The 27,089-nt window shown below is 35.4% G+C and overlaps 1 protein-coding gene across 20 annotated transcripts in view; it reads left to right on the top strand.

Moving 5' to 3' along the window:
* The window catches only part of CCDC171 (coiled-coil domain containing 171), a 341,946-nt gene that overhangs the window by 16,275 nt on the left and 298,582 nt on the right, over nt 1–27,089 (top strand). For 18 of the 20 annotated variants that reach the window (XR_008713515.1, XM_055578017.1, XM_055578008.1 and 15 more), the window contains 4 exons: nt 5,902–6,037; nt 9,985–10,159; nt 15,059–15,249; nt 17,508–17,639. Coding sequence is in view for 18 of the 20 variants with exons in the window: in XM_055578008.1 (XP_055433983.1) it covers nt 5,902–6,037; nt 9,985–10,159; nt 15,059–15,249; nt 17,508–17,639 (634 nt within the window). In the remaining 2 variants the exon portion in view is untranslated. Of the gene's footprint in view, nt 1–5,901; nt 6,038–9,984; nt 10,160–15,058; nt 15,250–17,507; nt 17,640–26,263; nt 26,394–27,089 lie in introns of those variants that run through there. The other 2 variants (XM_055578018.1, XM_055578022.1) reach the window with 2 other exon arrangements.

Below are 27,089 nucleotides of genomic sequence, written 5' to 3'. Positions count from 1 at the left end.
TACTAGAGTATAGTTGTGGGGCTTCCCACGTGGCACTAGTGGTAAAGAACATGCCTGCCAATGCAGGAGACATAAGAGATACAGGTTCAATCCCTGGGTTGGGAAGATCCTCTGGAAAAGGAAATGGCTGCCCACTCCAGTATTCTTGCCTGGAGAATCCCATAGACAAAGGAGCCTGGTGGGCTACAGTCCATAGCGTTGAAAAGAGTCGGACACGACTAAAGCGACTTGACATGCACTCAGAGTATAGTTGCTTGCAGCTTGTCAGTTTCTACAAAAAATAGAAGCTGCTGGGATTTTGGTAGGGAATATGTTGAATCCATATTCAGTTTGGAGAAAGTGACCACCTTAAAGTACTCGTCTTCAAATATATGAATGTGATGTGGAAAGACTTCATTTATTTAGGGCTTCAATTTATTTCAGCAATAATGTGTGCTTTTCACTGTAGAAGTCTTACACATCTTTTGTTAAATTTAATCCTAAATCTATTTTTTGATGCTAGTATAAGTGGAATTATGTTTTAAATTTGTTTTTGGATTATTTATTGCTAGTGTTTAGAAATGTGATTGGTTTTTGTCTATTAATATTATATTCTGTGACCTTGCTAAAATTGTTCTTTGTACTAGTCTTTTTGCTTCTTAATGAATTTCTTAGGATAATCTTGAAGGATCATGTCCTTTGTAATTACATACAGTTTTACCTCTTCCCTTTCAGTATTTGTGCCTTTTTTTTTTTTCTTTTTCTTTCCTGGTTGCATTGTCTATAAGCTCCAACATGTCTTGAATAAAAATACTAGACATCTTACTTTTGTTCCCAGACTTAGGAGAAACTTTCGGTTTTTAAACTTTTACCATTAAATTTGATGCTACTTTTTGGCAGTTTTTCATTCAGGCCCTTTCACAGATTGATAAAATATCCTGGTATTCCCAATTTGTTGAGAGTTTTTTTTTTTTTTTTATCATAAATGGGTGCTGGATTTTGTACATATATTGAGATATGTAGTTTTTGTCTTTTGTTTTAGTAAAATGGTATTTTACATCAATTGAGTTTCAGACATTATATGAATTTTCTACTTTGGGGATAAATGCCAGTTAGTCATGTTGTAATTTAATTCTTTTATGATGTTGCTGGATTTGGTTTGCTAATGTTTTGTTGAGGATTTTTTGGATTTCTCTTCATGAAAAATATTGGTCTATTACCCTTTCTCTCTCATGATGTCTGTCTCAGACTCAGAATGATTTTGAGAAACGTTTAGCCCACTTCTAATGTGAGGATTGGTATTATTTCTTTAAAGTTTGGTAGGGTTTACTCGTGAAGCGATCTAGACTTGGCTTATGGTTAGATTTGAAATATATTAATTTAATGCTATAAGTCTGTTCTGATTTACATTTCTTTTTGAGTTAGTTTTAGTAATTACTATTTTTTTAGGAATTTGTCCATTTGATTTAAATTGTCTAATTTGTTAGCATAAAGTTGTTCATGTTACTCATTAGAATCCTTCTAGGTTAGTAGTGCCATTCGCTCTTTCATTCTTTGTTTTTATACTTTGAGTTTCTTTTCTTTTTTTCTTTGTCTAGCTAACTAAAAGTTTATTAGGTTTATTGACCTTTTTAAAGAGCCAAATTTTGGTTTCATTGATTCTTTATTATTTTAGTCTTATATTAAAAAACTAAAATTCCATTTTTGTTTTTCTTGTTCAGTCACTAAGTCATGTCCAGCTCTTTGTAACCCTGTGGACTGCAGCATACCAGGCTCCTCTGTCCTCTGCTCTCTCCCAGAGTTTGGTCAAATTCATGTCTATTGAGTCGGTGATGCTATCTAACCATCTCATCCTCTGCTGCCCTCTTCTACATTTGCCTTCAATCTTCCCAGCATCAGGGTCTTTTCAAATGAGTCAGCTCCTAGCATCAGGTGGCCAAAGGATTGGAGTTTCCGCTTCAACATCAGTCCTTCCAATGAACACCCAGGACTGATCTCCTTTAGGATGGACTGATTGATCTCTTTGCAGTCCAAGGGACTCTCAAGAGTCTTCTCCAATACCATAGTTCAAAAGCATCAATTCTTCGGCGCTCAGCTTTCTTCACAGTCCAACTCTCACATCCATACATGACCACTGGAAAAACCATAGCCTTGACTAGACGGACCTTTGCTATGAAGTGATGGGACCGGATGCTATGATCTTCGTTTTTTGAATGTTGAGTTTTAAGCCAGCTTTTTCATTCTACTCTTTTACCTTCATCAAGAGGCTCTTTAGTTCCTCTTCACTTTCTGCCATTAGAGTGGTGTCACCTGCATATCTGAGGTTGTTAGTATTTCTCTCGTCAATCTTGATTCCAGCTTGAGTCATCCAGCCTGGCGTTTCACGTGATGTACTCTGCATATAAGTTAAATAAGCAGGGTGACAATATACAGCCTTGATGTAATCCTTTCCCAAGTTTGAACCAGTCTGTTGTTCCATGTCCAGTTCTGACTGTTGCTTCTTGTCCTGCATACAGGTTTCTCAGGAGGCAAGTAAAACGGTCTGGTATTTTCATCTCTTTAAGAATTTTCCATTTTTTGTGGTTCGTACAGTCAAAGGCTTTAGTGTAGTCAGTAAAGCAAAAGTAGATGTTTTTTGGAATTCATTTGCTTTTTCTATGATCTGGTGGATGTTGGCAATTTGATCTTTAGTTCTTCTGCCTTTTGTTGTCCACAGTGGTAGATATAATGGTCATCTGAATTAAATTCACTCATTCCTGTCCATTTCAGTTCATGGATTCCTAAGAGGTCAATGTTCACTCTTGCTGTCTCCTGTTTGATCATGTCTAACTTACCTTTATTCAAGGACCTAACCCTCCAGGTGCCTATGCAATATTGTTCTCTACAGCAATGGAATTTACTTTCATCACCAGACACACAACTGAACCTTATTTCTGCTTTGGCCCAGCTATTTCATTTTCTCTGGAGCTGTTAGTAATTGTCCTCTGTTCTTTCCCAGTAATATAATGTACACCTTCTGACCTGGGTGGCTCATCTTCTAGTGACATATTTTTTTACCTTTTTATACTTTTCATGCAGTTCTCGTGGCAAGAATACTGAAGTGGGTTGCCATTTCCTCCTCTAGTGGACCACGTGTTTTCCCGAACTCTTCACTATGACCAGTCTGTTTTTGGTAGACCTGCATGGCATGGCTCATGGCTTCATTGAGTTACACAAGCCCCTTCGCCTTGACAAAGCTGTGATCTGTGATACTTCTGTGATAGATATGTGATCTGTGATTAAAATTGCATATGAACATTATTAAAAGATTAATTGTTCTATAAGGCTTTCTTACTGCTGTTAGAAAAAATAGCAGTACTTATTACCTTGAGACAAATAACTTTCTTTATCCCTATAAATAATCATTTTCAACTTTCTGAGATGCTTTTTTAAAATCCATATTTCTTCAATAAAAATTTTATATTGCTATTTGATTTTTCAGGTTTAGCCATTATCTACTGACTTTCTGCTATAGACGTTCATAATTTAGTTTTCACGTTTGCCTCTCTTTTTTATTCTCGCTTCATTTAGTGATATATAATCTTGGTTAGATTAGTTATTCAATGTTTATATTATTATTTAATTATGAAAACTTTCCAGTTGAGCCATGTAGTAGTGTTTTGTGGCAATTTTTCTCTCTTATACATCTTGTTTTCCTTGAATTTAGTAGTTTTCTCATTTATTGTTTATTTGACTTAATTGCCACATATTTATGAATTCAACTTCATTCTCCTGCCAAGTTTTATAAATCTCTCAATATATTATTCACATAGTTGATATATTCTGTTATTTTCTGTTTTCGTGTTCTTTAAGAAATCACTCCTGGAGGTGCTGGCCAGTTCATTTGGGACATTATCCCACAGTTCTCACTGGGTGCCTCCTTCCATTCTCCTGTCTTCTTGCTCAGTTGCTAAGTCGTGTCCAACTCTTTGTTACCCCATTAACTGCAGCATGCCAGGCTTCCCTGTCCTTCACAATCTCGCAGAGTTTGCTCAGATTCATGTCCAGTGAGCCAGTGGTGCTATCCAACCATCTTATCCTCTGCTGCTCCCTTCTCCTTTTGCCCTCAATCTTTCCCAGTATTAGGGTCTTTTCCAATGAGTTGCCTCTTCGCATTGGGTAGCTAAAGTATTGGAGCTTCAGCTTTAGCATCAGTCCTTCCAGTGAGTATTCAGGGTTGATTTCCTTTAGGATTGACTGGTTTGATGTCCTTGCTGTCCAAGGGACTCTCAAGAGTCCTGTCTTAGACATCCCTTTGCAGTTTTCTTGTCCTGAATACCCTACTGCTGGAATCCCATGTCTTTTTTTCAGTGTGGGTTTTATTTTGGTGAAGCAAGTCTCCAGTATCCCCTTGAGAAAATTCATTGTAGGTAAGTGGTTTGATGTCTTACAGAACTGAAATAGTCTTTCTCATACTCTTGGCTTTGAATGGTACTTATTGAGCATAAGATTCTGAAGTGGAAATTATTTTTGCTTGGAATTTTTTCAGGAATCTTGGATATTTTTCTTTTATTTAGTTAGTTTTTCGTTTCTTACCTTGTGTTTTTGATTTCCAAGAGCTCTTTTTTTGTTCGATGAATATTTCCTTTAAAATTGCATCTAGTTTTTGTTTTATGGATTTTTTATCTCTTCCTATTTTTTCTGAGCATTTTAATGTTAGGGGTTTTCCCTTTCTCTCTGTTTAAAGTTATATTTCCCTGGAATAATCTTTGACTTCTTCCCTGCCCCTTGTGGTCTCTGTCTTTCTTGTTAAATGCTGCTTAATTTCTGGTGATCCTTGGCTGTCTGTTCATATTTAGAAGCAAAGGCCTAAAAAGATGATAGGAAGCTCTGTGTGCGAGATATTCTCTGTCAGCTGATCTGATTAAGCTGTTTGGCTGGAAAACTTCTAGCATTATCCTCTTTAGGTCTTTTTTGCCTGCTGGTTAGATTCTCCAGGGAAGATCCTTCAGTCACTGTTTTGGTTGCCAGCGTTCTGGTAGACAATAAATATTAGAAGATTAAGGATGTTAATTTATTATATATCTTTTTACTTGAATGTCTTGTTTTTGGTGTGGAACACTTACCACATTTGTATCTCATATCCCGAGATGTTCTGTTTTATCCTCTCCAGGGACTAAACCCCTAGTGTTCTGCCAGAGTGGGGAAGAAATCAATACCCAGTGTGTGGTGTATAGGGTAGAGGATCTGAGGAGCTCATTATTTCTTTGGCAGACTTTCAACCAATTCTTCTGTTTTCTCCTCTACTTTTACCCCCATTTTAAAAGATGTTGCCAATGAAGTGAGCTTTTTGGTGACTCTGGTGTAAATCCAGTTGCCTTCTTTGGCTTTGAATTCAGGTTGTTTATGTCAATCAGTCACCACTTATCCACCTGCATTCCAACTTCCAATATTTTATAGGTACTGTCTCATCTCCTATTTTCATTCTCCTTTTGAGTTTATATCTCTAGATTCTTTTTGCTGTTATTTTGGTTAAAATTTTAATTTTGGGAAAAGAGAGTGCTTTAGTCTTTCATTTTAAAGCATGAATCTGTATTCTTTTATACTTTTTGTAGTATGTGTTTTATTTGCATAATTTAAACATGTTATTTAAAAGAGTAGTAAGGAAAGAACTCAGTCGTCTCCAAAACTTGTCAGCTTGTGGTAGGATGAGCTAACCTTTAATAACCTATCTTGAACAGTGTGGTGGTTTCCCAGTGGACAGTGATTTGTTTATATACTGCTTTGCATTTCTATCTTAGCTTTTGCAATCAATATCTTTTACTGGCACATTTCTTTCGGGCAAGGACCATAGCATGTTCCCTGTTTTTTGAGAAGTAAATTATCAGATATACAAGGAGTGCCTGAAATTTACTTAATAAGAATTATATTTTCTTTTGATAGGTTGAAGAATGCCTCATCTGATATAAAACAAATGGTTAAAAGTGAAACAGACTTGGATATTACTGCTGATCTCAGAAAGAAACTCCATCGGGCTAAGAAAGAAAAATTAGAAATAACAACTAAGCACAATGCAGAGGTAGAATTTATTTTCTTCTTATATAATGTTAAACATAGAGTTTGATTATTTTAGATTCATTTCACATATTAGAAACTCCTTGTTTCAACATTTATCACTATAACATTCTCATGCTTAAAAAGGAAATTAATATAACATGATTTTTTAAATATAATGGAATTGTTTTAGACTGTTAAAGTAGAAATTTAATGAACTTTTGTATTTATTTGTATGTTGTCTTAATTTTATTTTAATTAACGATCAACACATTTGATCAAAAGTGTTAATTGATGTATGTGTTTGGTGACTAAGGGATATTTATAAATTAGACGTTTTGGAAATCTTAATGTAGGTTCCTTATGGTTTCAGTTGCAGAACAGCCTCTTAAACAAATTTGAGTATGGACCTTTTAATCATAGTGTAATTCATGAATTATCATAGTTTCTTTTTTAATTATATCATTATATCTTTTATTAGCATGTATGTATATAAGTATATGTATTTCACATTTATATGCATATATTCCAAAGACAGTAGTTACTTTTTACTCCAGGATAATTCGTGAATTATATGTGTATGTCTCTTCTGTCTGTTGTCTTTTTTCTCTGTTTTCTTCTTTTTCTGTATTTAAATCTTACTCATTCTTAAAGCCCAGCTTAGATAGCCTGATGTAGTGAAAAAAATATCGAATTACAGAGACCTGGACTCATTCTTGGTTCTTCCATTTACAAGGTATGTGGCCTTCAGCAAGTTATTTATCTTGTACATCATTGGTTTCTCCTTGTGAAACACTGGTCCTAAGGGTTGTTGAGATAATTAGGTGAAATAGAACTTGTGAAGTGCCTGTGAACAGTAATACTGGTTGTAATTTATTGACAGTCAAACATAAACTGGGTATTTCCCTTCTGTTTTTGTTAAATTCCAATGCTGTTCTGTTGGGACACCTTTTAAAGCCTTTTAAAGGTGAAAATAATTACTCTTTTCTCTGCTCTTCCATAATATGTTGTTACAGATATTTTAGAGCTAGAACATTTATTTCACACTTACCTAATCTTCTTTAGTCCTTAAGCTTCCTGAGAGCTGAATGCAGTGACCATGCTTTGTTTGTGTACTTCCTGAGTTGCTTATTGGCACATAGTAGGTCCTCAGTAATTGTGTGTTGAATAAATATTTTTTTTCAGCTTATCTAAGGAATGATGGTTTATGATTAAAATGACAAGTGATCAGTATGTAACTGTTTTATTTGTATTTTTAATGGCAATTGAGATAATTTTAAATAATTGAAGTAATAATTGCTTTTATTTATGTTGTATTATTACATACTGAATATCAAGTTGTATTTGTTAAATGGGTGCTAATTATTCATAATCTCCAAAACATATTTTCTAAAACCAAACATACATTTTACTTGAGAATATTAGTATTGTGATAATCATTCATCCATTAAATATGTTCTTTCACATACATTTATAGTTATCACATTTCTCTTAGCAGAACATACATTTACTGTCTTTCATATGATCAAAATATTTTGAATTATGTGTTCACATTAAAGAGATAGGAAATTATCTTATGGAAGAAAGAGAACTTTCTCAAAATAGGTAGTTATGATTGGTTCAGCTCCAATTACTATACATTCTTATTGTTTCAATTATTTGTTTAGATGATTTTACATATATATTTTACATATATATTAATTTAATATTTAATATTTTTTTTTAGCCATATGATTTCTAAATGTGTCCATTATAAAGCAAGGCAGCATCTAAAAACTAAGGCCAGGTATTTGCCTTATCAGGTGCTCCTAGCACTAATACTAATACACTGGGTGATTGGCATAAAATATCTTTAAGTGTCCATCAATAGCTGAATGGATAAAGAAAATGTTTGTATATACACACACACAATACGTATATTTAATGGAATATTACTCAGCCATAAAAAGAGTGCCTCTTGCCATTTGTGACAACATAGATGGACCTTGGGGGCATTATGGTAAGTGAAATAAGTCAGACAGAGAAAGGCAAATACTGAATGATATCATTTATGCATACATGCTAGGTCGCTTCAGTCGTGTCTGACTCTTTGTAACCCTATGGACTGTATGCTGCCAAGCTCCTCTGTCCATGAGATTCTCTAGGCAAGAATACTGGAGTGAGCTGCCATTTCCTCCTCCAGGGGATCTTCCCAACCCAAGGATTGAACCTGCATCTCCTGAGTCTCCTGCATCGGCAGGCATATTCTTTACCACTAGAGCCACCTGGGAAGCTCAATATCATTTACAGGCAGAATTTAAAAATTAAAAAAAAAAAACCCAAGCTCACAGAACAGAGAACCCATCTTGAAACTATTTCTGGTATTAAGAGTAATGCTACTTGATGTCCAAATGGAATTGATTACACAAGTACCAGAAGAGGTAAAAAGACAAATGGGGGATGTTAAGGTGACCCAGAGGGTAGTAACATTAGGAAGCCACTTCTACTCCTAAGGTTGAAAAAATTAGGGCCATGGATGGAGGGCCTATCCAGAAGTATTTGCAAGCACAAGGAAGAGATGCTACTCAGGGTAGATTGAGAGAGGGACAAATACCCTGGCTTCTCCTTTCCTGTCCTTAGGTACAGCACAGTGCCTCTTATTGACTCAGACTCTTGAGAAGCCATGGTCAAGTCATCGTGGCACGTGTAGTTCCTGGAATACAGAGCAGTGCGGAGAAGGATAGGGGGTGGAGTGGGTCTGAGCACAAACAGGTAAATGACTGGCATAACTGGGAATGCCCAGATGTTAACAGCTTTATTCCTGAGGGATGGAGTGATTCTGAAATTAATGGAGTTATCTTGAATGTGTAATTAAGGTTTTATTTTTTTCATTAACTTACTATATTAAAAGATAATTGTAGATTCTTATTTTGTGAGTGTAAGTGTGCTGAAGTTATTTTTATAACATTTTTTAAATGAAAATTATTTTTGATATGCTAGAAAGAATGTAACTCCTTCTGTGTTCTACATATTAACATATCTACACAGCTACTTAACGGTAATTTCTGATGTTGCCCTTTAGAAATTCTTTTTGTCTTTTCTTCTTTCTTAGTAATTGAACCATTATTTCTAGCCTGATGTAGTAGCTCTGTGCTTTCCTTTATGATAGCATTCTCTCTCATCCGCCATCTCTTTCTCTCCCTCCAGCAATAAGTAATTTTGATTTTCTTTGAAGTATCATAATATTTTTACCTCTTTTGTAAAACTAATCCCTTATGCTTTTCTATAGTATTTCATTACTTGTGATCAAGAGCTCTGTAATGTTTGTTTTTATACTTTCACTGTACTTGAGATATAGCAAGTATTTAATATCATTTAATGAATCTTTGTTTAGATCACAGAATTTAAGAGTGGGAAGGGACTTTATAAATCATCTGGTTCAAACTCTGGCAAATAGTAGATAAATTAGATATTTGTTTATTAAAACACCTGCAGAATTGGTACTTTTATTACTTTATGCTCTATCAGTAAATCATAATCAAGAGAAATAATATAGATGATATTTATCAATATTTATTGAGTAAATATTTATAAAATATTTAGCTTCTTGGTTTCAATTATGGATTAGAAAGGAAGGAGAGAATGAATTTTTAAATGCTTACTATATGTCATGCCTTTTTTACATATGACTATGTCTGATTAAAACCTTTTAACTTCTCTTTATTTTGGATAAGAAGTTCATATAAGAATTTTTTTCATTTTAATTTTTGTTCTCTAGTGGATTCTGTAGAATAAGAAAATTAATCAGTGTTATTTGGTAGTCAGGTTAGTGCTTCTTTTCCAGTCTTTTAGGAAGTAACAGTGTGTAAATTCTTGTCTTATAAATATTACAGAAACAAATTTCTGTGTTAATTTAAGTGTTTGAGTACACGGTCTCATAATCTTGGAGACATGTTTTAATATTGGTTCATGATATCAGAAATCTGCTTTTAGCTGGCAAGCTATGAGAGCCAGATTGCCAAGCTACGATCCGAGGTTGAAAAAGGAGAGGCGTTGCGACAAAGTCTGGAGTACGACCTGGCTGTTGCTAGAAAGGAAGCTGGACTCGGAAGACGGGCTGCTGAAGAAAGGCTAGCTGAGGCACACAGGATACAGGAAAAACTCTGTGGTAAAACTACTTCTGTTTCTTTCCATGTTTAGGGTTGTAATGTCATTGTATATCATTGCTCCCTGTTGTGTATGGATTCCGTATAAGAGCAGAGGTATGACTGGCTTTGGATAGACAGACTTTGCTGTTGTGTGTATGCTTTCTGGCAATTATGTGAACATTCATTTACTTGACATTAATGTTTTTGTATATGTATAGAAAGAGGTTCAAAATTCTGTTAATCGCTTTGTAGAGCACTTGTTCCATGAATAATCAGTAGAATCAAATAGAGATTTAAAAAAGAATTATGGGCTTCCTGTCCCATATAATCTGAAACAGAATCTCTAGCCTCAGAGAATCTATATGTTCAAGAAGCATTGCAGCTGATTTGTTGATTAGCCAGGTATAGGAACCACAGAGTATAATATATGTAAAGAAATGTGCCTAGCTATGTGTATGACTTATAACCAGCACCTGGGTCATGAAATGGAAAATTATCAAAGTCTTCCACATAGATGACTGCTATCCTGATTTTTAATAGCAGGGCATTAATTTATTTTGCCTCCTTTTTGTACTTTATATGAAAGGAATCATGTAAGATGTACTCTTTTGTGTCTGGCTGCTTTCCCTCGACACTGTGTTCATGAATTCATCCCTATTGTCATATGAACTTAATATTGATGTTTAATACTATATAGTGTGAACATACCACACTTATATTCATCCATTTTTGTTGACAGTGGTAGTGGGTAGTGTTTAGTTTTTGGTTATTAAGAATAGTGTTTCCCTGAACATTCTTGTACTCAGTTAATTTTAATGAAGAGAACACTGAACATGAATTCAGAAGATTTAGATTTAGGTCCTGATTCTGCCTCATACTGATACTTGAAACTAAACTGTTTTAAAAATGAAATGAGAAAACAAAAGTGCTTTGTTAATTGCATGGACTCAACAAATGTCAAAGTTATAGTATTATAAAGCTTACAATTCTTAGTCTTGGTCTGGCCATTGGTCAAAGATAGTTTTGATTACCTTTGACATTTAATTACTACACTACTGTCTGACACTTAGGATTATAAGACTTGAAAGGCACCAGATACACAAGTTAATGACTTCTATTTAATTATGAAGAAATTGAAGTCCAGGAAAGATGGAAAGTTACTTGCCCAAAGTCAGGTGATTTCAACAGACATTTTGCAGAGGAAGATAGAAGAATTCTAGTAATCACATGAAAAATGCTTCCCCTCACTTGTCATCAGGGAAATGCATATTAAAATCACACTGACTGTCACTGCATAGACATCAGATGGCTTCAGAAATGACTGTTGATACCAAATATGTTCAGATATAGAGCAACTGGAACTCTTTCTTATATTTTGTTAGTGAGAAAGTGAAATGGTACAACTACTTTAGAAAAAAACTTGGCAATTTCTTTTAAAATAAGCATATTATTTTCTCCAATGACCCAGAAATTTCACTCTTTGGTATTTTCTCTGAGAAACATTTGTCCACAAAAGACTTGTATAAGAATTTCATAGCATCTCTATTTATGACAGCCCCAAATTGGAAAAAAACCTTAAATGTCCATTAACAAAAGAAGAAAACATTTTTGTATATTCATTGGATAAAATACTACTCAGCAATAAAAATGAACTAACTCCTGATACATTCAGTAACATGAATGAACCTCAAGAATATTATGCTGAGTGAAATTTTACACAGAAGATGACTTCTTGTATGATCCCATTATATAAAATTCTAGGACAGAAAAAACTATTTGTTGCTGAAAAAAATCAGAACAATGGTTACCTCTAGGATGGGTTGGTGGGGGGGACTGACTCAAAAAAGGTAGGGGGAAATTGTCAGATTGAAGGAAATGTTCTTTATTTTGATAAGGGTTTGGGCTACATTAGTGTATGCACTTATCAAATCTCTTTGAATGGTACACTTAAGATTAATCAATTTCACTATATGTAAATTTTACCCGCAAAATAATTGAATTATATATTTTAATTTTAATTATTGATATGAATGCTCAGTTATTCAGGATTGGAATTTACTTTTATTTGCACCTTGTTTTGAAATGTATAAGAACAAATATCATAATGGTTTGATGCATGGAGAAAATGAATGCATGTGTGGATAGATGTATGGATGAATGTGTAAAGAATATACATATGGCAAAATGTTAAGCATAGAATCTAGTCTGAAGTTCATAGGTGTTCATTGTACAATACTCTGTTACTCTAAACCTTATTTTTGAAAATTGTTGTGATAAAATATTGAGGGTAGAGTAGGAAAAAACCTAATGAATTTATGGGATTTTAAAAGAGATAAACTCATAATGATTGAGAGAGGAGACAAGACAAGAGAGAAAATATTGGAAGTTGGAAAACAAATGGATGAGGGATAACTGACTTAGCAGACTTAAGATGTCAGAATCCTAAGCCCCAGTAAAATAAAGGAGGTTAGTTAATAGCTGTTTGCTCTAGAACCACATATGTTCTTAGATGCCCTTCCCAAGAGCCTGCTGTTCTGGGATTGCTCCCACTTCCTAGTGTAAATTGGGGGCTTAATATCTGGAGAAGATAAAATACAGGGTTTCCAGACTGGCAAAACCAAGAAGATAACATACTACTACTGAATACTGAGGGTCTATTGCTTCTAGATTCTTTTTTCTATTGACTTTCCCAAAAGTGAGCCTTGAGATTACTACACTCCGTGTGGGAACTTGGAAGACCCTTCCATGGGTCATCTGACCAAGCTAAGAGAAAAACCTAATGATAGTGAGATAGGGAGTTTCCTTCCCACATTTATCAGACCACGGTTATCAACTTCTGTCCTCAAGCTCGGAATCTGGGTAGCAGTTATGTGAGTGTATAAAAGATGTGCCGCCCTTATAGTTATGCTTAATTGGGAACAGATAACCAAGAATTAGCAGATACTTGGGGAAATCCTCTAAAACGGAGTGAAAAGAATTAATCTGAAAGAATCAAAGACTCGGCCAGGAGCAGATTTAACAAATAAGCATTATTAATACCCTCACAGCTGAAAAAGAATATGGTCCGTCCAAGGTATAAGAACTGGGGGATATAAAGAAAATAAAAGCCTCTTAGAAATTAAAAATATGAAGTCAGAAATGAAAAATGGCAACAAAAGCACTGGAAGATGAAGGTGGGAAAAATTTCCCCAAATTAGAGACAAAGGTAGAAAGATAAAAGAGAAAAGGCAGGAAACTTTGAGGACCAATCTGAATAGTGGATGATCTTGAAAGAGATGAGAGAAAGCAGAAAGAAATAAATGATCAATGAAATTACTTAAAAAGAAAACACCTCAGAACTGAAAGATATGAGTTGCCAGATTGAAAGGGCCCACTGAATATTTACCACAGTGGAAGAAAATAGACCCACGTGAAGTCATGCTGCTACTGCTACTGCTAAGTCGCGTCAGTCGTGTCCGACTCTGTGTGACCCCATAGACGGCAGCCCACCAGGCTCCTCTGTCCCTGGGATTGTCCAGGCAAGACACGTGAAGGCACAGCATTATGAAATTCCAGAAAACAGAGACAAAGTAAAGATCCTAAAGCTTTCAGAGAGAAAAGAAAAGGAAAGAAAAATAAGCCATTTGCAAAGGAACAGGAATCAAAATGGCCTTAAATTTACTTGCAATACAGGATGCTGCTGCTGCTGCTAAGTCGCTTCAGTCATGTCTGACTCTGTGCGACCCCGGAGATGACAGCCCACCAGGCTCCCCCGTCCCTGGGATTCTCCAGGCAAGAACACTGGAGTGGGCTGCCGTTTCCTTCTCCAATGCATGAAAGTGAAAAGTGAAAGTGAAGTCGCTCAGTCGTGTCCGACTCTTAGCGACCCCATGGACTGCAGCCTATCAGGCTCCTCCGTCCATGGGATTTTCCAGGCAATACAGGATGCTAAACGATACAATATTATCTTGTAACTGAATGGGAGGGAGACTTTTTGTATCTTTTAAATAACTTGTGTATTTTGAACCCTTTGAATACATGATCCATTTAAAACACAAATATAATTAGAAATAATACTACAAGTAGTGGTTTTTTTTGTGTGTTTTTTTTTTTGTGGTTTGTTTAACAAGTACAGTTCAGTTCAGTTGCTCAGTTGTGTCCCACTCTTTGCGACCCCATGGACTGCAGCACGCCAGGCGTCCCTGTCCATCACCGGTATTCCCATGTTATCTTTACAGAAACTTAACTAGGAGGTACTTTATTCCCACTGAGTGTTAGAGAGTCAGAGAGGTTTAATCAGGTGGTAGGTGAAGACAGACCTGGAAGCCTTTCATTACTTCTTTTCTAGATGCTGAAACAGAATAGCAGTCATAGTGAGATCGGAAGGGATAGTTATTGTTGAGTTAATACTAGGATGGGAGGTTGATCCTAACTTTAGGGGAGCAAAGAGTTCTAGTTTTAAGGTTCACAACCTCAATTTTGTGATGGTCTTAAGTATGAGATGTGCCACAAGTATTGTTTGCCAAGTCAAAAATCAAAATTTGTAATCTATCAAATCTTTTAAAAAAGAGTATCCAGTTTTTTTTTTTTTAACTGTCTTTAAAAAAAAAACAAAAACACATTTATTTTCTTGAATAGGAGAAAAAACATTTGAGTTGCAGCTGGTGCCCCTAAACTTGGATGTGCTCTAGGAATAAATATGTCATAACCAATTCATGGCAAAATCACCTCTGTCTGGAGGGGAAGAAGAGATTGAGAAATTATAAAATAGATAGGTTCTGGGACAGGAACTTTTCAGTGTTGACTGGTATGAAGTGGTTAAATGTTTTGTTTTAAGATGACATTGTAAATGAAATCAGCTCTAGTGCCTAGGTTTTTGAGCTCCTATGTTTTAACTTGTGGTTGTAAATATACTCGTTATTCTTTTATATTTTTAATAGCTCAGAATGTAGAACTACAGGGAAAGGCAAATGAGATCGAGAAAGCATTTCAGATTTCCCAGCAGAAATGGAAAGAAGAGTGCAGAAGATATGAACATGATTTGGAAGAAAGGGACAATATAATTCAAAATTGCCATCAGGAATATGATTTACTTACGAAAGAAAAAAGCAGACTAGAGGAAACTCTACAGGTAAATATTTCATGAAGAAATTTTTCTGTATTTAATATTCATTGATATGTATTATGGGCTTTCCTTGTAACTCAGTCAGTAAAGAATGTGTCTGCAATGCAGGAGACCTGGGTTTGATTCCTGGGTCAGGAAGATCCCCTGGAGAAGGAAATGGCAACCTACTTCAGTATTCTTGCTTGGAGAATCCCATTGACAGAGGAGCCTGGCAGGCTACAGTCCATGGGGTTGCAAGACTCGGATACAACTTATATGTATTATACATTATTTGAAGTTATCTTTGGAAAGGAAAATGCCAGAAAGCAAGCAAATCTGATTTCCTCTTCACTCCTCCCAACTCCTTTCCTCTCTCCCTTTCTTCTTTTTTTTTAGGGTCATATTTGCAGGTCTGTTTTGTAATATGCTTTAGCAATATGTGAGTATATATACTGTTTCGTTTGTGAAAAACAGTTTGAGTTCTCTGATCAAAATTTTTAAAAAACCTACTTATGTGGGAATATTTTAAGAAGATAAGAACCCACAATCCTTTTGGTCTAGCAGCATGAAAAGTTGGAATTTTAGAAATGTGGGCCCTAGATTTTGACCTGAATATACAATAAATACAGAAAAATTTTTATACATCTGATATAAACTTCATTATATATGTAGAGTACATATATGGCATGGTAGGTGAAATATATGGCCTTTTACTGAAATTATTGTGAGCTATTTATCCTCCCATTTTTTTGTTCTTTTTTAGTTTCTAAAGTAAAAGCGTGGTTTAAAGTTGAAGTTGCCACTCACCTAAAAGATAGATTTTTGAATTGTTTGTGTTTGCCATTTTTTTTCAAGTACCAATTTCAATTAAAAAAAAAAAATGTGGTAAAAATGCTTTCTATTTACCAAGGGTGTAAATGACTTTTCAGAATACTGGAAATAAATATTCACTAAAAATAATTTTACAAATGCATTTGCCAAATGTAAAAGTTCTAGCACAATGGTTCCCTTCCATTGTCAGCATGTCTGCTTTTGATTTCCTGCTTGCTAACAGTCACAGTTGTCTCTTCTATTTACTGTAATAGTCTTAGACCCTGGAACGGTGCCAGACATAGACAAGGGTTGCATTAGTATTTGAATGAGGGGAGTTTAGTGACAACTGGAAGTACGAGTCCCGGGGCTGCTCTGTATAAACTGCCCCACGTAAAATGTCTTAGAATTATGGGAAAGAAGAGTAAAGGTGGCAGCATGCCTTATAGTCAGTCAGCCTGCATCTCAGATCTCTTAGGGATCTTGATGTGATCTTGATCATCTGTTTGGTAGGAGAACTTTGATTTTACACGATTGGCTTTGAACTAATCTGCATGGAGACCTTTGGGAATAAAGAGGAGTCACTGTTTTCCCCTAAGCGGAAAAGGCCTCACGGTTCTCCCTGTTGGCTTTCCAGTAGTGTTGGGAGGGCAGTCTTTACTTTGCAGATCCATGCTACAGTTCATAAGGACAAGGGAGGTTTTCCCTCTCTCTCACGTAAACCACAGAATCTTTCTCCTTGTGTTAATGCAGATTGAGTTTTAAACCCTACAGTTTAGAAACTTGGGCTTCTCAGGAAACCTGCATTTTATACTTCTAATGTTTTGAACCAAATTAGATCCTGTAAATGTAGTGCAGCTAAGAAAATCCCTGAAGAAAAGCATCTTGCAAATGCTGCTTATCTGTAGAACAAGAAATTAGTTAATAGTCCAGACCTAAAAATGTTTTATTTCATTTTTCAAATATTTGATATTCATAGGTAATTAGAGCTTTCCATATTATCTCCTTGACATAGAGATTTATGTATAGATTACTTATATGCCCGACAGTCTACTTTGTTTTTGTCTTTTTATAAGGATGCATTTTGTTCAGTCCCCTGCAGCTAAGTTTTTTGGAAAGATTGGTTTAAATATCTATATTTAACATCTGTATTTATATCTATCTGTATCTATCAATACTGTATCTATATCTACCTGTATCTATCAATATCTGTATCTATATCTGCCTGTATCTATCATTATATGGATTACATATATGAAATGTTGCTTGAATTAAATGGGTAATCATAGCTTCTTATTTAGATATTATTCTGATTGTCAAAATATAATCATTCTATTAATTCTTTTAACATGAATTATAGTGAGTTTTAACAGTCTATGGGTAAGGAAAGCCCTTTGTATGTTTAAATTGCGGATGAAGGAAGAAAGATAACTTTTATTGATCAACTAGTAAAGCAAGATTTTATTCATGTAAAGGAAGCGTTGGAGAAACATCAGGAGGAGAAGAATGAGATGGAGTCTCATATTAGAGAGACAGCATTGGAGGAGCTTAGATTACAAGCAGAACAATGGGAAGCAGAGAGAAGAGAGTTACAATTTATAGTACAGGTATTTAAAAATAATAATTCAGATCCTTCAATATGTCTTTTTAATGCTTATGATATTAAAATTTACATTAGTGAGATAATTGACTTGCCTACTCAAGGAGAAAATAATTCGTAGAAAGCCATGTTTCATTTGTAGTTACATGACAATATGGGCAACTGGTTCAAAAAGATACTATTAGAATTAGAGTCAGGTGGCTTCCATTGCATAAATTATTTGATTTTTAAAGGACATATATACACTTGGCATTTGGTTTTCCAGTTTAAAATGGGAGACTATTAGCAGTCTTTAATAACATAAAGAAATAGAATAATTAGATTTTGGATATTAAAAGATGCTTACAAATCATATAGTATAGTAATACTCTCTTTTGAACTCTCTTTAAGAAGTGCAAATTCTTAATCATGTTCTTTTAACCCTTTCCCTTCCAACACACAGTGCAATTTGAAAATCACTGATTTTATCTAATAATTTCTGTTATAGATGAGCAGACTGCAGTTTGTGATTTAGTCATATCATAGACTGACTGAGCAATTAGTGTGGGAAAAGATTATGAGTCTCCAGATTCTTACTTCTGTGTATATTGCATATCTTTAGGACATTCTATAAATTACTTTGAAGGAGAGTTAGGAGAAATTAAAACTGTTCATTCACTAATCAACTAATTTAAAATTTCAAATAAATTTCCATCATTTCTTCTATTAATTTGTGATAAGACAGTTTTTCTACACAAAATGACATTGAAATGTAGTCTTTATATAGATGTCAAAGGTATGTGTTCTTTACAGAATGAAAAATGTTCACCTAAAATAAATTTTACAGTTGCTTTTTGTGTTAGGAACAGTTTTATAAGACAAAGGTGGCCCTAAACCTGCAGAGAATAGATGGCACCTATTTCTTTAAGAGTGAAATCTGGTAGTAAACAGTGGAAGTACTGAATTTGTTGCATATGTAAGTGTTGAGAATACCCACAGTATCACATATTTCCCAAACCTTTGTTCCTTGGGCAATGCTTTTCTTCCCAGTCACTCCCTTTGTGAAATCCGTAAAGATAGTTACTCTTTAGACCTCTTGGTATTTTTAGAGTCTGCTTGTAATTTTATAGTTAGTTAGTCCTCTCATTCAGTCAGTCACTTGTTCCTTTATTCATTCCCTAAGTACTTGCTGAGTTCCTGCTGTGGGTCCTGAGGATATAAAATTGATTAAAATATGATTTCTTTCCTAAAAGATCTTTCAACATGGAGAGGCGTGCAAAGAGAAGAGAAAATATTGTAATACAATACAATTTTAAAGAAAATGCTATGGGGTCATAAAAGAGAAATGAATTGCCTGGGAGTTTGGGGAAATTTATCACAGAGCAGAGGGCATTTGAGCTGTTATTGATAATTGTCTTCATGGTTACCTAAAACAAACAAGTACACATAAGTAAATGAAAATAACCTCCTTATTTTTGAATACTCAGAAATTTCCACTACTACCAGTCAGAAGCCCCAAATTTATAAAATATATTGCAGAGACCTATATTTAAATGTGTAGATGATATGATTTTAATACAGTTTCCTGATCAATTGTCTAAACCTCACATGAAATGTATATGGTTAAATCAGACTTTATATTATGAAGTATTAAGGGAATTTGGAATTCTTTGTCAGTCTTTAATTATTATGCGTGGGAAGAATAGGAATATATTCCTTAGGTTACTACCACCTGTGAGATAGATTTTATTGTATTCCATAACTGAAATGTTCAGAACTCTGTCTCTTAATTCCTTGGCCTTTTTATTTTAACAAAAGAAAACTGCTTTTCCTTTTATAAAGCAAGCTTAGAAACCTTTTAGATTTTAAAAAAGTCTTTTTTTTTTTTAAACAACTTGAGGGCTAGATGAAAATTCTCTCCTCTCTCCTCTCTCTATTGGCTGTTGATGGGTTTAGGTTTCATCCTATAATTAGGCGTTAGTATCACATAGTGTTCTTTTGTGTAACTCTCCAAGGGAATTCAGTTTTTAAAATAAGTTTAAAAAAAAACCTCAGTGAAGCCCCATCTTAAACAGACAAAGCTGGTACAATATTTCTCTCATCTGGGCTTTAGAATTCAGGCTTGTATAAAAGGAAAATCTTAATTTTATGCCATGTCTCCTTTCTTACCCAGTATTGAAGTGATAAATAGAGGTGTACTTCTCTGGAATATTAATGGGGATTCTTAATGGAGTTATCTCGTTTTAAAAAAGCGTTTTTCATTTTTTTTAATGCATGTCCTCTTTTGATAAACATAAAAATTCCATGCTTCTCTTGGCATTCTTTGAAATTTCAAAGCAAAGCCATAGTAATTTTAGAATGACGTATATGTGTTGATCTTGGGAAAATGTTATTTTATGTTTTGCTTCTATTTATTTAAATTATTTATGTGTTTGTTTCTGCAATAGCAGTGAAAACTTTGAGGATGCTTATTAGCCATGAGCTTTACTACTGTAGGCAGTGTGGGACATGCAGTGGTAAATTGCCATGTTCTTTCCTTTGTCATTTTTATAGTTTACTTCAATGTATAACTCATCAGTAGAATTAAAAGCATTTAGAAGATGAATGTATGTTTTCATATTTATTTTATTTCCAAAATTCTGTAACTAAGCCAGGGAATAAAGTGACCCTTTCCTCATTCACTGGCTAAATTTGATTTATATATCTAGTGATCAAGTGAGGTGAGAGCTTGTGATGGCAGAGGAGCGTGGAAAACGTTCACTGAAAATAATACCACAGACTGAAGGCGGAAGAGGAAGAGCTGGGGGTGGTGGTAAAGGAAGATGTCAGACTAGGTGTGGGATCAGATTCGGCATCTGTCAGTGGGATATGTGCTAAGACAGCAGTTAGGGATGGGGTATACAGCATGTCAGTGATCGACCGGGTAAGCGCAGCTGTGATCCAGGGACAACTTGGAGTTTGTTGCATGGAAAGGAAGTATTTCAGAATTTTGTCTTAAATGATTTGGGTAGCAAGGAGCTTTTCTTTGTAGTTTCCGGGAAACCGTCCACTGGTGCCCTGTGTAAGCAAATGATGTAGAAACTGAGTCTGGCACTGGTACTGCCTGTTATTTCCAAATATTCCTTAATAGTCAATTATATCTTATCAACAGTCAAACATATATCAATGTAAGTCAAACATATCTTTTATATATCTTATATCAATGTATCAATGCTATGCTATGCTAAGTCACTTCAGTCGTGTCTGACTCTGTGCGACCCCATAGACGGCAGCCCACCAGGCTCCCCCGTCCCTGGGATTCTCCAGGCAAGAACACTGGAGTGGGTTGCCATTTCCTTCTCCAATGCATGAAAGTGAAAAGTGAAAGTGAAGTCGCTCAGTCGTGTTCGACTCCCAGCGACCCCATGGATTGCAGCCTAACAGGCTCCTCCGTCCATGGGATTTTCCAAGCAAGAGTACTGGAGTGGGGTGCCATTGCCTTCTCTGCAATATATCAATATCTTATATCAATGGTCAAACATATCTTAATAGTCAGTTTATAGAATTAAAATATATTGTTCTCATTGTAAAAATGCCCCCAATATAGGGAACTTTAAAACAGAAAGTAGAGGTCTGCCCTGTTACTCTGCCCACTCTAGTCCTACCCCTCATCTAAGGGTATATAAACATATAATTACTTAAATATGCCTCAGTAATACTTGGTGTCCATCTTTTAATTCTTGCATTATTCTTGTAGTGCTTGCGAGCTTTTCTGTTATGTGGAAGTTCCTAATACGTTTAACAAATTCCTTATTGATCTATATTTTATTTCCTTCAAAATTTTTTGCTTCACTTTAAAATGAATGATTCACCAACATCCTTGCCTGTGTCTTCGGACTGTCATACAAGTGATTCACCTGTGTAAATGCCTAGAAGTATAATTGCTGAATCTTCAAGTTTTATAATTGTGATAGGTATTACATAAAGTTACCAGTGAGCACTGTTTTTGATTGTTGAACTGTGCTGACTTTGGGGATTTAAAGAGATAACCATGTACTGGACTAAGGTTGTAACTATATCTATGTTGTTTATTTCATAGGTTAGGAAGGAGGAGTACTTTAACTCTGATATGTTCTAACTATTTGAATCCTTCAGGCTTGAAACCTTATTTTGGAGTTCAAGAAATATTGTTTATATAAGTGCATATAAAGAATTATACTTTCGGGGCTATGTTTCTGGAAGATGTTGAAAGAAAGGAAGTTTATTTTCTAACAGCACAGTGTGGTTTACTTTGATGTTAAATGTCAGTTCAAAAACAAACTCCAGTTTAAAATATTTTAAGTTCAACACCTCCCTCTAGTGGAAAAAAAAACTCACTCAATTTCCCCTGCCTTTCAGTCAGTCAGTTCAATTGCTCAGTCGTGTCCGACTCTTTGCAACCCCATGGACTGTAGCACGCCAGGCTTCCCTGTCCATCACCAACTCCTGGAGCCTACTCAAAATCATGTCCATCGCGTCGGTGATGCCATCCAACCATCTCATCCTCTGTTGTCTCCTTCTCCTCCCACCTTCAGTCTTTCCCAGCATCAGGGTCTTTTCCAATGAGTCAGCTCTTCACATCAGGTGGCCAGAGTATTGGAGTTTCAGCTTCAGCATCAGTCCTTCCAATGAATATTCAGGACTGATTTCCTTTATTATTGACTAGTTTGATTTCCTTGCAGTCAAAGGGATTCTCAAGAGTCTTCTCCAACAACACAGTTCTACCCTTAATGTGATTTAATTAAGTTGGGATCACCGACTTGATGGACATGAGTTTGAGCAAGCTGTGGGAGTTGGTGATGGACAGGGAAGCCTGGGGTACTGCAGTCCATGGGATCTCAAAGAGTCAGACACGACTGAGTGACTGAACTGAACTAACGTGATTTAATTTGTTACACACATAGACACACACTCACTCACTATAGGGATCCAAGTATCTTTGGTTTGATTAGAAAATAAATTCTGTGACAAAAAAATTAAAAAATTTATTTGGGAGGAGGCGAGTTAATTTGGATGTATAACTGCATGAGGTATTTTATAGTTCTTTTGTAATTTTCTTGTATATTATAATGCACCCCAGACATGGATTATATTGATTAAACCATACACCTATAACAAGTATCTGAACATATAAAAATTAATAGGGATTAATGTATAATTAATTAATACCCAATATAACCAATCAATACCATTAATATTGCCAACATTTACCATCTAGATCATTTAGTGTTTGTCATATTTGCCTAAGAATTCATAACAGACACATTTTATATCACTGAAGACTGAATCATTCACTAGCACCCCACCCCCACAAGATAACTATCCTTCTGAAGTTGGTGTTTAACTTTCTGTCTGTAAACATTGATGATATATGTATTTTTTAATAGTATTTTGTGTATTTAAAAGGGATGCATGCAGTATCACGCAGTATGAGTCTTTGTCTAACTTTTCTCCCCTCTTATGTTTTTGAGGTTTAGCCTAGTTAATAAACTATCTCTGGTTCATTCAATTTAACTGATCTTTAGTGATTTATCATAGCATAATCATCCATTACAGGGTTGATTGAGATTTAATTTCTTTCTAAGTTTCAGTTATTTCAGGCAGTGCTTCCATAAACATCAAATATTTTTATGTGGGATGTATTTAGTGTATTTGCAATTATTAGATAAAATATATGCTAAGTTATTCTCCCAAGTGGTTGTATCAATTTGAGAGAAGACTTTCTCTTCCCTTGAAGTCTCTTGAACCCTTGCTATTTTTCAGATTTAATTTGTTTTGCATTAGAATGTGTGTGAAATTTCTCTTGCTTAAATTTCTGTTTCCCTGACATTGCTCATGTTATGTTTATTGGTCATTCATGTTTCTTCTTTTGTGAACCGCAATTTTATTTTTTCCCCTTTATCCTTTTTGTTTGTATATTCTTATTGATTTATAGGAGTTTCAAATACATTTGATAACTTGGTTACTTAAATCCCATGGCAAACATCTTTTTCCTCTTTGTGGAGACATGGAAACAATTTACATTGTGTGCAGTTTTAAATTTTAATGTAGTTGAATGTATCAGTATTTTCTTTTATTGATAGTACTTTTTTATGTCTTATATAACCTAAAGTCATAAAGAAAAAATATTTTTCTGTACAGAGCATGAAGGAAGGTTTAATTTTATTTTTTTCCATATGGATAACCAAACGTCTCTAGTAGTTATTCACCTGTCTATGCTGTTACCACTTATTGATTTAAAATGTCATCTGTGTCATATATCAAGTTCCTTTATAAAATCTACAGTTTGTTTCCTGGTGCTTTGTTCTTTTTCACTTACATGTTGTTCTGTTTCACTTACCTGTTGATCTGTTTCTAAATCAATACTAAATTGTTTTATTTGCCATGGCTTTAGAGTAATTTCTTGATATCAGATAGAGCAAACTTCCTTCTGCATATTCTTAATATATTTTCTGAGGGAGTGGGGAGGAGAGTTATTCTTAGCCTTTTAATCTTCCATGTGAGTTTGAGAATTGACATGTTATTTATATTCCACCAAGAAACCTTGTTGTAATTTTATTGGAATTGAATTGGATTTATAGGTCAGTTTGCCATAAATTGACATCCTTTATTTCTTCTGCTTTCCACTCTTTTTTTTTTCTGTTTTTGAAGAGATTTCTTCAATTTTATATCACAACTTTACTATTAAATTCTCTTTCTGCTTTTAAATTTTTTAATTTCCAAGAATTGTTTCTTGTTCTTTGACTATACTTTTATATAGTAGACTCTTCTTGTTTCATGTTCCTAATACCTTATTTTAACTCTGTGGATGATAGTCATACTTGTTCTGAAGGTGGTTCCCCTCCCCCTGCCTCCCTAGATTGTCTTTGTTTTCTCCGAGTGTTTGATCCTGTTTGTCTGAATTTCACATGAAAAGCTTTCGTCAAATGTCTGGTGATCCTTGTCTGTGTGTTCATGTTTAAGAAAGAAGCACTAAAAAGCTGGTAGAAAGCTCTTGTTGTGTGTGGAGCCCTTCCATTTAATTGGAGAACCTTTAAAAGGCCAGATATGTAGCTTTTTCCCCTTGGCCTGGTTATTTCCCCACAAAGGAGCCTTCTAGTATATTCCTTGTCCTTACAGTACCTTAAGTGTAGGAGTCAGTGTTTTGGGAGCTGAAGAGAGAAACAGAGCTGTGAGGTCTCATCCCCCACAATTTCCCAATCTCCTCCAATTTTTAATAAAGTGTCTTATCCTGTCCTTCAGTTGGGTCAGGTTTTCATGACCTCAGAACCTTTTTGGATCAGCCTTATTGGTTTGCAAATAAACTCTCTCTTTTTCCAGAATGGAGAGGGCCCTTTGTCTGGGAGGGAGTTGGCAGAGGAGATCTGAGAACAGAGCTAACTGCTGCTTATAGAGGCTTCCAACAGGGTTCTGTGTTCACTGCCACTCCATGGCTTGGCTTCAGGGGTAATTGCTGCTTCCAGTTTCTGATTTTTTTTTTTTTTTACGGATATGAATTCAACTTGCTATTAGGCCCTGCCTTTTTTGAGTATTTAGCAAAGTTGAGAAAGCTGAAGCCTATCACTTAATCACTTGTGCATCTATTTTCCATCTTCCAAATTCGCCTTTGACATCTGTTGGCTGTCACCTCTTCTGTCACTCACTTTTATTCTGTCTTCATTTAAGTGGGCTTTCAGGAGCAAGCAGAGATGATTGGATAGGTTTGATCCAGTCAACTTAAGTGGTGATATCCTCTTTCTACTTATGACTTTTTGAGACCTTACAGTTTCATTTCATATTTGAGTTCTGGTTTTACGGAATGTTTTTAGTATGAAAAGCAGCCAGGGTGTTGGATTTCATAGCTATAGTTCTTTTTTTCTTCCCAGTTTTATTGAAACATAATTGATTCTCCTCCTCCTCCTGCATGCGTGCTCAGTCCTGTCCTGTTCTTTATGACACTGTGGACTGTAGCCTGCTAGGCTCCTCTGTCCATGAAATTTCCCAGGCAAGAATACTGGAGTGGGTTGCCATTTGCTACTCCAGGGGATCTTCCAGACCCAGGGATTGAACCCATGTTTCTTGTATCTCCTGAATTGGCAGGCAGATTCTTGACTACTGCACCACCTGGGAAGCCCAATACAATATGGTATTGTTAACTGTAGTCATCATGCATGCATCATATCTTAATATTCAATTTATAGCACTTTTATAAATTTTTTATGGCATAAGTATTACAGTCTTTCCATAATACTGTATTGGAAACATTGTTGAATTAAAAAAAAGCACTTAACTTGTGATAATGGACTGATACTCATTTTCTCCATTTACAAGAGAGACATATGGTATAGTAATGTAATTCTTTGAAAGCAAAGTCACAAAACAGTCAAAAAACTAGGTCATTATTAATTTTATATTAAATATCATTCACCTTGGGCTTCCCTGGTGGCTCAGCTGGTAAAGAATCCACCTGCAAATGTGGGAGACCTGGGTTTGATCCCTGGGTTGGAAAGATTCCCTTGGAGAAGGGATCAGCTGCCCACTCCAGTATTCTGGCCTGGAGAATTCCATGGAGTGTTTAGTCCGTGTGGTTGCAAAGAGTCAGATATGACTGAGTGACTTTCACTCACCTCATGTCTGTTTCAGGATAGACTGTCTACTTCAGTACAGATCGTGCACGTGATATTCAACACGAATACGTAGTTAATGATGATGACCCAAAAGCATCTCATACAGTTCTAGCTCTACAGTTACTAGATTGCCACATGAAAACACATATACACAATAGGTAAGTTTATTAATGTGTGCATGTTGATTATTTACTGTATGCATGATGATGATTATTATTAAGTAGAAGTGAATCATCATAACGGTCTTCATCCTTGTCATCTTCATGTTGAGTAGGCTGAGGAGGAGAGGTTGGTGTTGCTGTCTCAGGGGTGGCAGAGGTGGGAGAGATGGAGAACATGAAAGGGGAGGCAAGAGAGGCAGGCGTACTTGGTGTAACTTTACAGAAATACACTGTCATTTCTGACTCCCATTTTTGCTTTTTCATTTTTCTAAAAACGTTTCTATATGATACCAACCTATCTTTCATTGTTTGGTTTAGTTTCAGTACCCATGTCATAGACGGTTCCATGTTGTAAAAGAAGTCCTTTGTTGTTCAGTCACTAATTCATGTTCAACTCTTTGCTACCCCATGGACTGCAGCGCCAGGCCTCCCTGTCCCTCACAGAAGTCAAAAGCAGTCTTAAAACCAGCGTCAATTTGTGTTCTGGCACTGCTTCTTCTATGTCATCTTCCTCATCATCTGAAACTGGTTTGGAAATACTCATCTCCATCAAGTCATCTTCTGTTAATTCCTCTAGTGTGCTGTTTATCAGTCTTGAATTTCTCCAAGATCTATATCTTGAAACCCTTCACCCCCCCCATCTTTTTTTTGCCCCGTATCTATAATCTCTTTCATAATTTCCCTGATTGACTC

The sequence above is a fragment of the Bubalus kerabau genome, chromosome 4 (assembly GCF_029407905.1).
Source record: "Bubalus kerabau isolate K-KA32 ecotype Philippines breed swamp buffalo chromosome 4, PCC_UOA_SB_1v2, whole genome shotgun sequence".
NCBI classification, from domain to species: Eukaryota; Metazoa; Chordata; class Mammalia; order Artiodactyla; family Bovidae; genus Bubalus; species Bubalus kerabau.
Note: the sequence above shows the minus strand (reverse complement) of the source record. Positions and strands in the feature narration are given on the sequence as shown.